General features: G+C 39.3%; 1 protein-coding gene across 4 annotated transcripts; it reads left to right on the top strand.

Annotated features, from left to right (window-relative positions):
• The first annotated feature begins 5,758 nt into the window (after window positions 1-5,758).
• LOC146369524 (ras-related protein Rap-1b) lies at window positions 5,759-14,623 on the top strand. 4 transcript variants are annotated; one of them, XM_084909741.1, is made up of 8 exons: window positions 5,759-5,867; window positions 10,233-10,302; window positions 11,328-11,396; window positions 11,496-11,552; window positions 11,638-11,778; window positions 12,936-13,079; window positions 14,097-14,189; window positions 14,304-14,623. In XM_084909741.1, the coding sequence occupies exons 2-7, from the start codon at window positions 10,246-10,248 to the stop codon at window positions 14,181-14,183; spliced, it is 555 nt and encodes a 184-aa protein (XP_084765867.1). In that variant the 5' UTR covers window positions 5,759-5,867; window positions 10,233-10,245; the 3' UTR covers window positions 14,184-14,189; window positions 14,304-14,623. The 4 variants fall into 4 exon arrangements, with proteins under 4 accessions (XP_084765867.1, XP_084765868.1, XP_084765866.1 ...); XM_084909742.1 differs by having other exon boundaries at window positions 5,765-5,867; window positions 10,230-10,302; XM_084909740.1 differs by lacking the exon at window positions 5,759-5,867 and adding an exon at window positions 9,785-10,126.
• Window positions 14,624-14,681: the final 58 nt, after the last annotated feature.

Here is a 14,681-nt window from a genome sequence, read left to right as displayed (position 1 = left end):
GACTGACCAACAAAGCAGGATAATTATTCGTACATGTATTAATATTATTATTGGTGCTCATCAGAAGTTAGTTTCTATTCCTGAGCCTTTCACTGAGGTCCAAGGGATCTTCCAAGAATGAGGAGCCTGTTTTCCAAAGATCTGATTGGTCAGTTGGTGGTGTGTTTACACCTGTTGATCTCTTGTCTTGAACATCACCTGCTTTGGAGCAGCTAAGGTCTGCACGATGAGTTACCCTGGTGGTACAATTAACTACACAGCAGCCATATTATCGGTCAGATAATGTCATTAAAAATGAGCCTAAAGGCTCATGTTGTCAGCTTCACAAATCTGGGTGGATATTTCCTCCTGACATTTGCACACAAAGCTCAACTACAAGAACTCACAACAAACGCTCTTCATAATTTAGAGTTAGACGAATACAAATTTATGTATCAGCCTTAATTGGATGACATATCAATGTTTTATCATACAGTTTCATTTGGAACGGCAGTGAGGTTAAATCAGTCTGAGGGAGAAAATGCTCTGCTGGCTCAGTAGTGTTGAGTGGAGCAGGTGTGACAGTAATCCTATATAAAAATAATAATAATAAATCAAAGGTCAAAGGTCACCAGTGAAAGAACAAACAGAAATTACAGAGCAAACGGTGTATTAGGGTGTGTGTGTGTGTTACTGGCATGAACAGCAAAACGTGTCAGAGCGTGTTGGAAGTACGCCTCAACACACACACACACACACACTCATGTTTCCATCATTTCATTCCAGGACTTAGACCAAAACATCACCTGAATGATTCACCTTAAGGCGACTTTTTATGATGCATAGTCAGATTTGCTGTATTGCCACACAACATGAGTAACACACGCAGGCACGCACACACACACACACACACACACACACACTGTGTTTACTACAATCATAGATACAGTACTGTGAAGCCACACCCAAACAGGAAGGAGTCACCAAGAATAGAGTTGCCCTCCACCCAAACAGCTTCCCTTTCACTGACACACACTTCCTCAGTGTGTGTGTGTGTGTGTGTGTGTATGTGTTTAGTAGCCTGAAAGCTCTGGTGCAATATGTAGAGTTCTTCACACACAAATGTAATCCGGCTCAGTCATCAACGATGATGCTGCACGGGGGGAGGAGCAATGTGTTGGTGTTGGGGTGATTGTTGTGTCAAAGCAAAGGGAAGTCCAAATGAATTTCTTTAGTTTTAAATTGATGGAAATTTTGATTAATGTTGTCATATTACAGCCAAAAACTGTTTGAAATATCAGCAGTGTGCTCAGGAATATCAGCAGGTTGTTCTATAGAGACATACTTATCAAAAAAAAAAAAAAACAACACAAAATGTTATTCGTGGTTAAAAAAAGATGACATATAAAAGTCTCCATTTTGACTTAAGGGTATCTAAATGTCCCTTTTTCATCATTAATTTATAGATTAAACAGGAAGAAGATTGTTTAATAGAGGCATAATAATAATTTAACTTTTTAATATACCAACTACAAACTTTACTATTGTTATTTATGGTGGGTATTATTAATATTAGTTTCCAAATTTGATGCTATTTACTTATCGTTTGAATTGTAAAGGACAGAGGTGAATGTAGGTTCAGAGTTTTAGAGGGGCTCAGCCCCCGGTCATAATGTCATGCGTATAGTGCCTTACAGTTAATATTAATGGAATATACCACTTTCAAATGTAGTCAGCTCTTTTCACATTTGCAAACCTTATTTCAATAAATAAAAGCAGTAAATTTAAATGCAACTTAATTTTAGTTATCAATCTTCAATCAAAGGCTCAATAGATCAGAATTTTCCAAAGTAAAGAACAACTTGTGAGGAGAAAGAAGAAACATGCATAGTGTATTTTCAGTCTCTTAACCGCATAGAAGCAGCTGACCAGATCATTAAGCACTTAAAGCAGCACAATTCAACAAAGAAAGTGGAAAATCACACTACCACTCCATACACCTCAACATGAAGTAAACTGATAAGAGAGCTGCTTTTACATTAAAGATTTTAAATTCATACAAACCCTCCTTTTATTATGCAGAATCAGCACAGAGCATCAGCATGTAGCCCCAATTCAAGAGTGGAGAACAGATTTGTAGTCTGTGACATCAGTGTAGTTTCAACTATCGTTTTATGCCATGTTTAGAGTGATATAGATCCTGTCAAATTCTACTACTCACGTCAATAAATATGTTCTTTCGAACATGCACCATTTTCTGTGTGCTGCTGGAAAGCACACAAAGCATCCATGAAACGCATGTCAACATATTTGGTAAAAAAACAATAATTATTTAATTTCAATTCAATTTTATTTATATAGCGCCAAATCACAACAGCAGTCGCCTCAAGGCACTTTATATTGTGCAGTAGATACAGAGAAAAACCCAACAATCATATGACCCCCTATAAGCAAGCACTGTGGCGACAGTGGGAAGGAAAAACTCCCTTTTAACAGGAAGAAACCTCCGGCAGAACCAGGCTCAGGGAGGGGCGGCCATCTGCTGCGACCGGTTGGGGTGAGAGAAGCAAAACAGGATAAAGACATGCTGTGGAAGAGAGACAGACATTAATAACATGCATGATTCAATGCAGAGAGGTCTGTTAACACATAGTGAGTGAGAAAGGTGACTGGAAAGGAAAAACTCAATGCATCATGGGAATCCCCAGCAGCCTACGTCTATTGCAGCATAACTAAGGGAGGATTCAGGGTCACCTGGTCCAGCCCTAACTATATGCTTTAGCAAAAAGGAAAGTTTTAAGCCTAATCTTAAAAGTAGAGATAGTGTCTGTCTCCCGAATCCAAGCTGGAAGCTGGTTCCACAGAAGAGGGGCCTGAAAACTGAAGGCTCTCCCTCCCATTCTACTGTTAAATACTCTAGGAACAATAAGTAGGCCTGCAGTGCAAGAGTGAAGTGCTCTAACAGGCTGATATGGTACTACAAGGTCCTTAAGATTTACTCACCTGGTTCTTCCTCTTCCTCTCCATCCTCCTCACTCCTCCATTCCATACATAAACATTGTATACAACTACTTTGATATCAGTATAATACAATATTTAGTTATGTTTGTCATCAACAATAAATGTGGGAAAAACAGAAGCTGAAGCTCTAGAATATTTTGCTGTTATATGTTGCCTACGTGTCCACTGTTATCTGTTTATTTCTGCTCTCTCCTTTTCTCTCCCTCTCTATCCTCCTCTCTAAGACTTTGTGCCGTCATCCAAAAGTTAAATGTTAAACTCAGTTGTTATCAATATTACGCAACACCGGGGGTGTAATTTCCAGGGGGCGGTTAGGGGGGGTTTATGACACCCCCCCCCCCAATAAATAGGCTGTTGATTTTCTTTCTTTACTCATTTCAGGTATTACTCATATGATGTTTAATCATGTGGGAATTTACCCAGATTTATTTATTTATTTGGACAGAGATCTTGCCCCCCCCCCCCAAAAGTTCAGCACAAAGTTACGCCGATGTGCAACACTGGATAGTTTTCACTCTATCCTGTCTGCAGTAGATGAGTTGGCATATATAACATTAGAAGACAACATACTATTGCTACAGTTATTTTTAGGGATGCTGTAATTAAATTTAAGGGTGCTTGAGCACCCCCAGCAAAGGACCAAGAACACAGCCCTGGGGTACTCCACAGCTCAAATGCCTCTGATACCACATGGTCACATGGAAACTTTTGGTAGTTTCATCATTTTCCATGATTGTAAATACAAAATCTTACCCAGTGGTTAGAAAAAAATATAGAAGTCTGTATTTGAATTACAGTGCACAAAAATGTCCCCTTTTCATTATTCCTGTGCAATTTGTACATTAAACAGGAAGTAAATTATGTTATAGACGAACAGTGATTATGAAACTTTTTATAATTAGTGTAGACTTTTTTATTTGTTGTTATTAGTGGATATTAGGGCTCTACAGTTGCTGTATTTGATGACATTTATATAAAATTTGAACAGTAAAGGCCCAAGAACAGAGACATGTGGCAGTTCATTTCTAGCTAGTGAATATTTGGCAGTTTCATTCTTTTCTGTCACTTTTAGAATGTTGTTTTTAATATACTTAAACAAAACCCATTATGGATGCCAAACAATCAGATGAAAGGAAAAAAAGTTTTTTGTAGACTTCAATTGGTTAAAAATGTTTGTAAACATTTCTGACCTTTTACATATAAAAAAAATACAAAGATTGTTCTAAATGAAACAATTGATGGATATATTCCCACTGAAATGTTTTCACAATTTTATCTTATTTTATCTAAAAACCTGACCTGTATATGGATCCTGATTGGACTGATGATGACATGCTGACAACATTGACAACAACAACAATAGAAAACTGAAAGTGTTTAATGTGACTTTATTGAAATAAAAGCAGAAACCACAGAGAAACAGAGGTTCTGTTTTACAGGAAACAGGAAGCAGCTGAGAGCGAGGCTGAAACGTCACAAGAAAAAAAGAAGAGGGGTCTTGAACCAAAGCTGTGACGAAGCCTAGGAGAAATCGGAAGTAAATGCAGTCTACCTTCAAAATAAACATATAAGCCGAGGACAAGAGTGGAGAAAGTAATTTGGTTTGATATTAAATAAATGTGTTTTGAATGGCTTCTAGTGAGTAAAATACAAAAATACAAAGTCTCATCAAATCATACTAATCTTCAGGTTCATGGTTACAGTTAGTTAATGTAAACATAGCATTTTTGTTTGTGTTTAGTTGTTAATTTAGCTGTTCATAACAGAATTTAAATTATCTTCTTGTGCTAGTTCATTTATAGACATTAATTTGTTTTTATTTCTTAGCTTATTAGCAATAAAGACTTCTTGACTTCTTAGCTGGTTTCTTCACTAGTTCTATATTTTTAACTATTTATTACTAGTTAGTTACCGGGTATTAGTTATTTGTGTTTTGTATTTTGTATTTTTTATTTTGCTTATGAAGGTGTCTTTACTTTGAAATTCTGAAGAAGAACATCAGTTCTGTGTTGTATTATATTTATTTCATTCTGGCTGCTTATTGTCATTTTGGGGTTTTTTTTCAATTATTTTCACACCAGTAAATTTATACAACTTTTTCTCAGCATTTTGTACTCAATGCTCAGAGGAAAGCTTTATATTGAAAATACTGACATGAAATGCCTGTTTTTTGTTTCATGCTGAAAATAATTTCCATGCTATTTATGCTTGAATCATGTTTTTAGTTCATTTAATTCAAGGCTCACTTTTTAAAAAAAATTGTAGCTTTCAGCCATAGCTCACTATCGTGGCCCAATTCAAGTATACAGAGCTACCTGCGGTAGCAACACCTTGTAAATAAGCTGTCACTATTTGTCATTAGAGGTTTGATTCAAATAGAATTCCAACATTATATTTCTTTATTTATTAAGGTATATAAATTTCTAGTTATTTAATGCTATTTTTTCCAAATCGTTTTTATAAATAAAATATATCTTATGTTATCTTGTCTAAAATAAAATATAACAACAGAGATATCTTAATAATGTATAATGAAATCCAAATTATTAGAAATTAAAGTAAGAATAATATGTTATTTATATTTATTTTATGACTTTATGATATAATAATATGTAAAAAAAAAAAAAAAAAACCTCAAGATGAAGCAGAATTATATGTTTAAAACTACAATTTATTTCATATTTGAACCAGTTTTTTAGCGTCTTTTATTTTGAAAAGTCGGACAGGAGGCTCTTGCGTTCGCCGCGTCGAACTTAACGTCAGCGCGTCGGGAGCAGGAGGGAGCGGCTCTGGTCGAGCGACGTTCACTGCGAACAGGAGAGAGAGTGAGCGGCGGAGAGCGCAGCGGAGCGGACGGGTGGATGACTGTGAGTACTGCTTCTTTTCTCCCGTTTCGCGCTTTTACCTCTTTTTCCTCGCTTCCCCCTCCTTTTTCCTCCCTCTTTCATGTAGATATGAGCTAGCCTGGGTCGAACCGGGAAATGTCCCGGCTAGCAGGGACAGGAGACAGGCCGGTCGGGAGCCGCGCTGGGCTGGGTTTGCGGAAGCAAGCGACCGGCGGACAGACAGACGGATGGACGTAAAGGCAGACAGACGGACGGCGGCTGTCCTGATGAGAATACAGTTTATATCAGACACGGGCTGACTGCTTCACGGCGTCACGGCGGCTGTCTGTCCGTCTGTGAGTCTGTTTCCGGTCTGTAGAGCCCGAAGTCCGCTTCTGCTCGCGTTTTGTCTCCGCTCTTCTGAGGCAGCGGGGCCTGCTTGCAGAGCTTCCCGGGTAGGGAGCATTGTGAGGCGGCCACAGAGCTGCGGAAGCCCCGTTGCTCCCCCGGAGGCAAAAAAAAGAAAAGAAAAAAAGAGTGGAAGTGATTGATGAGAGGATGCAGAGTTTGGGAGCTTGAGGGAACCTGCAATCAAAGCCAGTTTGGTTGCACAGACACTGCTTGGTTTTATTCCTCTCCTGTTGTACTGCCTGTCAGCAACACACACACACACACACACACTGAGTATTGACAGGCCCCACCTAGTTCTGCTTGACTCAGGGATCTGTGCGTATTGTGAGTCCATCTTTCTGCTCTGACAACTTCACTTTAGTAGATTAACATTATTCAGTGATTGCTGGAAAAAGCAGAAGTGCCCACTGAGTGAGCAAAATACTGAAATATAAGAATAAAATGCAGGTTTCAGGTTGGGTTGAACTGTGTGTATCTGTGCAGTGACGCTCTGGTAACTAAAGATTAATGTATTTATAGCCTATAAATTAAGGCCAGCAGTCTATGTTGATAGCAGCAGATCCTCTTTTTGTTCACATGTAAACAAAACAAGCAGGAAGCACTGAAGTATGAAGTTTCAGGTTAAAGTCTTCCTTTCAGTCAGCGTTTATGTGGTACAATCACAATACAACATAAAAGCCTCAGTGACGCCTCATTTTACAGTTATATAATAATTTGCTGTGTAGTTTGATTGTAGTTGTTCATGCATTAAGTCTGAACTGGAGTTAAACTTAAACAGACCAACAGTGAGGGTTCATTTATAAGGAAATACACTCATAGTGTGCAGAAAGGGCAGTATTTCTTTTTTGAATTGTTACAAATTTGGACTATAAGGAGATATGGGAGCTTTCTACTTCTGTGTATTGTTGGGACATGACTGTGTGTTGCTTTCTCCACAGACTGTGTATAAAAGATGGTGAAGGCGCCATCGTTTGTGTTTTGTGGTCGTTTTGGAGATATTATTGGAGTCCAGTTCACAGACTCCAATTAGCTGAAGCCACCTGCCTCTCCATCTTTCTATAGCGAAAACAGTGTCTGTTCGATATTAGGGAAACTGCAGCTTTTTTGGTACTTCAGGTTAATTTTCCACGTCCTGAGGTTCCTGTTTGGCACTTCCTCTGGGTTTGATGCCTGTGGGTGTGCCAAACCAGGTTTAGGCAGCCTGAGCTGTAAAGGCAAATATTTCATGAGCAGCAGTGTTGGTAAGAGCAAATCAGCTGATATTCTTTAAGAAGTTTAAGAGAAGAGTGTGTCTATTTTGATTTGCTCACTTTGCTCTGACCCAGAAGTGGATAAGTGGAAGTATATGGATGGATTATGAGAGCTTTTTAAATTAAAGTACTTTCTGCGCCTTAGTTCTGATTTATTGGAAGACGTGATGATCTTTTTCTTCCTGCTGTTGCTGTGTGTCTGTGCATGTTTCTGTAACGTCTCATTATATTTCGTCATAGCACAGCATCGTGAAGCATGAGGGGGAAAGTCCCGATGCAGGTGCTCTCCCGCAGAGGCAGGTTTGTGACAGGGGGACTTGTAAATGTCCAGAGATAGGGCTTCAGGTGTGATCGAAGGGTTTTAGATGTTTTGGCTCATCCAGCTTTCCCCTTGATGGCCTCACCTCTGCTGCTCCAGTGAGTGACTTCTCGCGAAGCGTTGAACCCGTCTGGACTTGCTGCAGAGCGTTGTAGTGAGGCAAGCCTGTTCAGACCCTCAGGCGATGAAATCCATTACTGCTGATGCCTTCACTGACAATAGGGTAGATAAAACCTGAGATTTGAACTCCTCCCAGTCTCCACCTGATCACTTGTGTGCATTTAGCGCATTTATACAGCTGTCGTGACTGGAGATGGAGACATTTAACATTTTTAGGGTTTTTTTGGGGGGTTTCTGTGACCCATACACCACACTAGTTTTTATTTAAAATATGAACAAAAGCCCTGAACAATAAAATCCACTGGGAGTCGTTCTCTTCTTGTTTCTTGTCCCCAAAATAGAATAGATAAACTCTGAAAATAGGATTTGGGCAAAAGTTTCAAGCAAGAGTACTCACTGAGTGCGATTAGTCACGACAGGAGTCTTGCCATGACTTAAATATTAATATAACTACATGAAGACATTAATAGTCCCATTATTTGAGATAACGGATTTACCTAAAAATTGTAAACACTTGTTGCCTCCAAAATATTAAGCAACTTTAACTTAAGCTGAATGTTTGATGGTAACTTGTTTATTATAAGTGTTTATTCTCAGATTGGTTACCAAAATAAAAGCTTTAAATTTAAGAAGCACTTTGTCCTGAGTTAGTCTTGTCTTGGGTCAGTTAAGAGTATTTGTGACACAGTATTTACGTTTTTGTTGTTTTCCTGTGACCCGTACACTGCACAGTTACAGAAACCAAACTTTCATGCATGCGATTCTTCTTTTATATCCCTGCAGCCTCTAAAATTAAAGTAACAGCTTCTGGAGACCTGATCTAACATGGTTTCCAGGTTGCAAGACTTTTAAGTCACCTTTGTTCTGATTGGCTGCCCCTCGTAAACAGAATGTATGAACCACAGACAGGATATGAGATGGGTGTAGCCAGTGTTACATCACCAGCTGATCAGTGAAGTCTCCTAATGAAACCTCAAACTCGGTAATGAAAAAACAGAAGCCTGTTTGTGGCGAGGAGCCGCCCCCTGGTGGTCAATACATTTCTGGTTTTAACAGCAGGCAGGTTGAGCTCTGGAGCCTGAGATGATCAGATTAGGGATATCTGCACTCTATGACATCACAGAGATCTGATAATAGTGGAAACTGTCTGAATCAGAGTGTTTAGAGTGCAAGCTTTTGGCTCAACGGGCTTATTTGTACATATGCTGACCTTATTAGAAACTTGGCCATGTTTAATATGAACATCCACCATCGGAGCAGGAGATATGTGGCAGGGTATAAGGGTCGACTTTAAATATTAGATTACACCTGGTGTTACTCATTTATAGAGTCTTTTCTGGTTGTCAGTTAGTAGCTGTATTTGTGTTGTTTACAGGCTGTGATGGTAAAATTTGAAATGGTTTTAGGGTCTGTAAACACATCATGTCAGCGGGGGTCCTCATGAACAATCTTAAACGTGTGTGTATTTGGGTGGCACGATCTGATTTCCTCGTGTTGGTGTTGTTCCCAGATCATCATACTAAATGTTGTTCCAGGATCAACATTGCAAGTGACCAATCAGAATGTTGTGACGTCATACTTTTGCGACTTCGGGAAAAACCGGCGTAAAACAAAAAACTGTACTTAAGCTGCGAGAAACCGCCTCTGTCCACCGATCAACGGACCCTGACCCTAACCCTAACCCTAACCGTAACCCTTTAATAAACAGTAAGCAGAATTGATATTGTCCTTGCAACATTGGAATTTCATAAATGCACGAATGGCTTGGCGCGCAAAAGAATAACGTCACAACAATGTGATTGGTCACTTGCAATGTTGAACCTGGAACAACATTTTCATGATGGTCTGGGAACAACACCAACACGAGGATATCAGATCATCCATTTGGGTGTGTGTGTGTGTGTGTGTGTTTGTGCATCGTGTTGCTTCTTGTTGCCGTGACAGTGAAGGTTTGCACACACATGGCGAGGAATGATTGGTATGCATCCACACACTGAGACATGAACGCATAGCAACAGTAACCAGGAAGGATTCCATAGCAGTGACATCACCACCAGCTGTGAGATCATGTGACTCCGCAGTTTTCAGTAACTTACCGCATGCATGCTGGGTAATCATTATCTCCCAGTGAGGGGCAGGAAGCCTTCATTTGTGTGTTTGTAATTGATGGTGTTACATCTCCAGGTGCATCATAGGAGGAGGTGGGGCTTACTGTAATCCTGCTGTGTGATTGGTAGCTGTGACTGGATGTCCAATAGCGACCTGTTAACGGTCTCCTCCTCTGTGTTTGTGTCTCTCACCCAGCAGACAGACAGTCAGGATGCGTGAATACAAACTGGTTGTTTTAGGATCAGGAGGCGTCGGCAAGTCAGCTCTGGTAAGTAAAAAAAAAAAATCCACTCTAATCATCTGTTTGCATTAAAGTGAGAGTCTGATGTTATTCTATTTAATGTCAGTGAGTGCCAAAAAAAAAATGTAATCAACACTGAAATTATCCTGCTGATGAGCTCAGAGCCACATGGCAACACCTTGTACTTTATTTTAACTCAAATATTCAATGTGGATTAATCCGCTGCTGAAAATAGTCCCCACCAAAAACTAATAAAGAAATAGAAAAACTGAAAAAAAATACTTGTAATATGTAAATAAAATCCCCCACTGAAGTAGTGACAAATATTTATATAAAATATATAAAAGAAAAGAAGAAAAATAGATAAATTATTATTTTTTAAATATTTTAAATAAATAAAAATTGATAAAGAATGAATAGGAAGATAGAAAATATATTTATGAATACTGAATAAGATAAAGATTAAAGATAAAAAATACAATATAAATAGACAAATAAATAATATAATTAATTATATAAAGATATAATAAAGCTTATATAAAGATAATTATATTCAAAATGTGTGTATGAAAGACTAGAAAAACAATTTTCAGTCATTATGTTTTACAAAACTTTATAAGAAGAGTCAAAAATTAATAAGAGGTGATGTAACGTTGCGGGAAATCGCGTTTCCTGTTCTTGCACTAGTGTTTGTATTATTCATATACTGATTTTTGCGCATTCACGTTTGTACATTGAGGTAAAACTGTGTTTGCAGCTTTGGGACTTGCATGGCTGGAGTGCTCCAGTGCAGATTCCTGTGTAAATGGCTGCACAGTGATGTCACTGTGCTTCGTTTTTGCGCCCGGCCATCACTGACACACTAACACGGCGGTGTCAGTCACACTACAATGAAGTGCTTTACTCCCCATGATATAATGGAGACGTGTCACAGTGTCACATTAATTCCGCTCTAATGACTCCCAATGGGGAGCTGAACAGAGCTCCATTAACACTGCTGTCCTACTTCTCTTTGTCCCGCTACTCGTGTCCGTCCGTCTGTCCATCTCCAGACTGTCCAGTTTGTTCAGGGAATCTTTGTGGAGAAATACGACCCCACGATAGAGGACTCCTACAGGAAGGTAGGACCTCTTCATCCTCACTCGTTTTTAGAAGCATCTATAGTTTAATTAGTTTTAGTTATAATCCACAGTTATGATTCATTCCTTTTGTTTCTGCAGCAAGTCGAGGTCGATGGACAGCAGTGTATGCTGGAGATCCTGGACACAGCAGGAACAGTAAGACCTGGCTCTGTCTACATACTTTTGACCATGAGATGTGCCTGACTGAGTCCTGACCACCTGTCTGTCTGTCTGTCTTTAGGAGCAGTTCACAGCAATGAGAGACCTGTACATGAAGAATGGCCAGGGCTTTGCTCTGGTTTACTCCATCACGGCTCAGTCCACCTTCAACGACCTTCAAGACCTCCGAGAGCAGATCCTCAGAGTGAAGGACACGGAAGATGTAAGAAACCACAGCACCCTATACTTTGCCTAAACTCACCCTAACATGCAGTTTTAAGTCATGGTTTCAGTTAAGTTAAGCACCTGAAGCTCCTCTTAATGTTTTCTGGAGCCTTCTTTGTCAGATGAAGGAGTCTGTAGCATAGTTAAGGAGCTCCTGAGTAATTTGTCCGGTTGTAGTTAGTCAGTTGCTGATGTTTGTATTTAAAAACTCTTGTTTCTTGGCTCAGAGGAAGTTGCCTAGAAACCAGTGGAGAAAGGGAGAAGTTTCTGGTGGCAGCCAAAAATAGTTTACAATGACATAAAAATGTAATTTGAGATAAAGCAGTTAAATCTGAGTTTAAGAGGAAGTGGACTCTATCACCTCCACATAATCCTGCTGTCAGGCTTATGCTAAGCTAGCTAACTGACTGCTGATGGGTGTATGTGTAATTTATTCTCATGAAACAGAGGTCACTTGTTTTAACACGCCACCATCAGCCAGCCTGTGTGGAGGCCTTTAGCATTGCTCCCCCTGCTAGACATGAGTTACATTACATAGGTTCCAAAAAGTTTTATTTTTAATCAGCATCTAGTGGGGAAAGAAGAAAATAAAAAAAACTGCAAATTTGCAATTTAAATGTAAAAGAATAAAAAAGCAAATTTGTAATTTAAAAAATAGAAAATGCTTCTGAACAAGCTTTTAAACAAATAAAATAAAACAAGCAAATGAATTTATAATGTCTACATTTAAAATGAGAATAAAACAAAAAAAATGAATTAAAAAAGAAAGTATTAATAAAAAGAAAACATTGTTTTGTACAACATTTTTTAAAAACCCAATATGTTTAATATGTTTTAAGCTAGAAATGTATTTATATTAACATGAATTTAAGATTCTGCATTGATTTAGTCAATAAAATGACTGAATAAAATTTCAAACATGTTTTTATTATGAAACAGATGATTTACAAAATGGATAAATATAAATAAAAAAATTAAGGAAACATACATTCTGAGTTCATGTCAAACGTTACAGATTTTTAAAACCAGATGAAACACTGATGTCCTCTTTTCTGGTTTTCACATGATTTTTCTCCCATTAAAATAATCCAGTGATCATCTTTGAATGTGCTGCAAACAGCTGTCTGAATGTGAGTGTTTGGCGTGCCACTTTAGGTTCCCATGATCCTGGTTGGAAATAAATGTGATCTGGAGGTGGAGCGTGTGGTGGCCAAAGAGTCAGGCATCGGTCTCGCTCGCCAGTGGAACTCCTGCGCCTTCCTTGAGACCTCGGCCAAGAGCAAGATTAACGTCAACGAGGTGACAAAACACACCCACAGCAAAGTTTACACAGTTACTCAGAGCTGTATTTAAACCTAAATATCTTTGGGCTTCTGAGTTTTGAGCACCATTGATTCTGCAAAATGATGTACACATCATCTGGAGTTTGTAAAAAACTGAAATAAAGCTTACAGCGTGCAACACGAGAGAATCACTGTGATGTGTGCGGTCCTGGCTCAAAAACGCTGGAAGCTGTAATAATACAAACATCAGACTATTCCTCCAGAGTTTTTGTCATAGACAAAGAAAAAATGGATTTCATCGTTAGTTTCAGACATTTTGAAGCCTTAGCATTTGTGTTTCAGCTGCTGCTCTGTTGGTTTTGGGAATATGACCATTTTAGGACTATTATAGTCTAAATATGCATTTAGACTCTTTCAAACCATCTGTCCTCTCTGTCCAAAATGTGTACATTTGAAAGAGGAGTAAAAGAGGCCATTTATGTCCACTGTGAGCAACCATCTTTGATCAGAGGCGGTGGTTTACAACACCAACTGTCTGCCATTTATAATCCAGTTTTGAGATCCCTCCCTGACGCCTTAACGCCCACTCACATCCCGGGCCATCTGACCTCAGGAAATCACATGATAGGGTGGGGCCAGGTTTCACAATGAGCTCACCCAAAACCTTGGCTGATTGTGACCTACACCCATTTTCACACCTTGGCTCGTGTGATTAGGTAGAGGATCATTAGGGGGTCCATTGTCCCTCTTGGTGGGTTACTCCCACAAAGCTTAAATCTGGGAGTCTCCACCATTTGACCCTAGAACTGAAGAAGCTTCTCGGATGAGAAGCTTCTCAGAGGTGAAACGTCTTCGAGCCACTTAAAGAAGTCCAGACACTTTTCTTTCCAAGCTCCTTAGACTACGATGACCTGGATGACTGAGAACCTTCACAGACACATTTTTAAGTAGTTTTTGGCATTTTATTAGTAGTTTGGGGAATGTTTGGCAGTTTTTGGCAGTGTAGGTTTCATTTCTTCGTGTTCGTTTGCAGATCTTCTACGACCTTGTCCGACAGATCAACAGGAAGAGTCCCGTTCCAGGGAAAACCCGCAAAAAGTCCACTTGTCAGCTTCTCTAATGGCAGGTAGCTTCTATTGTCCCATGCGCACACACACACACACACACACACACACACACACACACATTGAGTTTATCACACACGTTGTTGTTCACACACACTCTGGTTCTCTGTGTCCAGATTCCTGCTCACCTGATAACCAACCAACCAATCACAGGACATCTTCCAGCTGGCCACGCCCCTTTAACACAACCATGTCATCATCAGCATCAGCCACTCTGTTACCATGACGATCGCTTCTCCCATCCTTCATCACACTATGTAAAGGAGACTGTTGCCTTGGAAACATTAAAACAGAACATCAAAGGACTGCTACGGTGGTGGCGATGATGATGATGATTCTGCTGTTGCGGGAATGCAGGGGCTTGATTTAAACTACGGTTCCCATCATGCTCTCTGCTAGGCTGTCTTTGCAGTGGGGAGTGGCTTCTTGCTTTTTTTTCTTTTCTTTTTAAAAAATTTTAAACTTTTTTTTTTCGTTTTTTTCGCCTTATTGTT

This window comes from Perissodus microlepis, chromosome 17 (genome assembly GCF_051167445.1).
Source record: "Perissodus microlepis isolate ML-2025 ecotype Zambia chromosome 17, ASM5116744v1, whole genome shotgun sequence".
Classification (NCBI taxonomy): domain Eukaryota; kingdom Metazoa; phylum Chordata; class Actinopteri; order Cichliformes; family Cichlidae; genus Perissodus; species Perissodus microlepis.
Note: the sequence above shows the minus strand (reverse complement) of the source record. Positions and strands in the feature narration are given on the sequence as shown.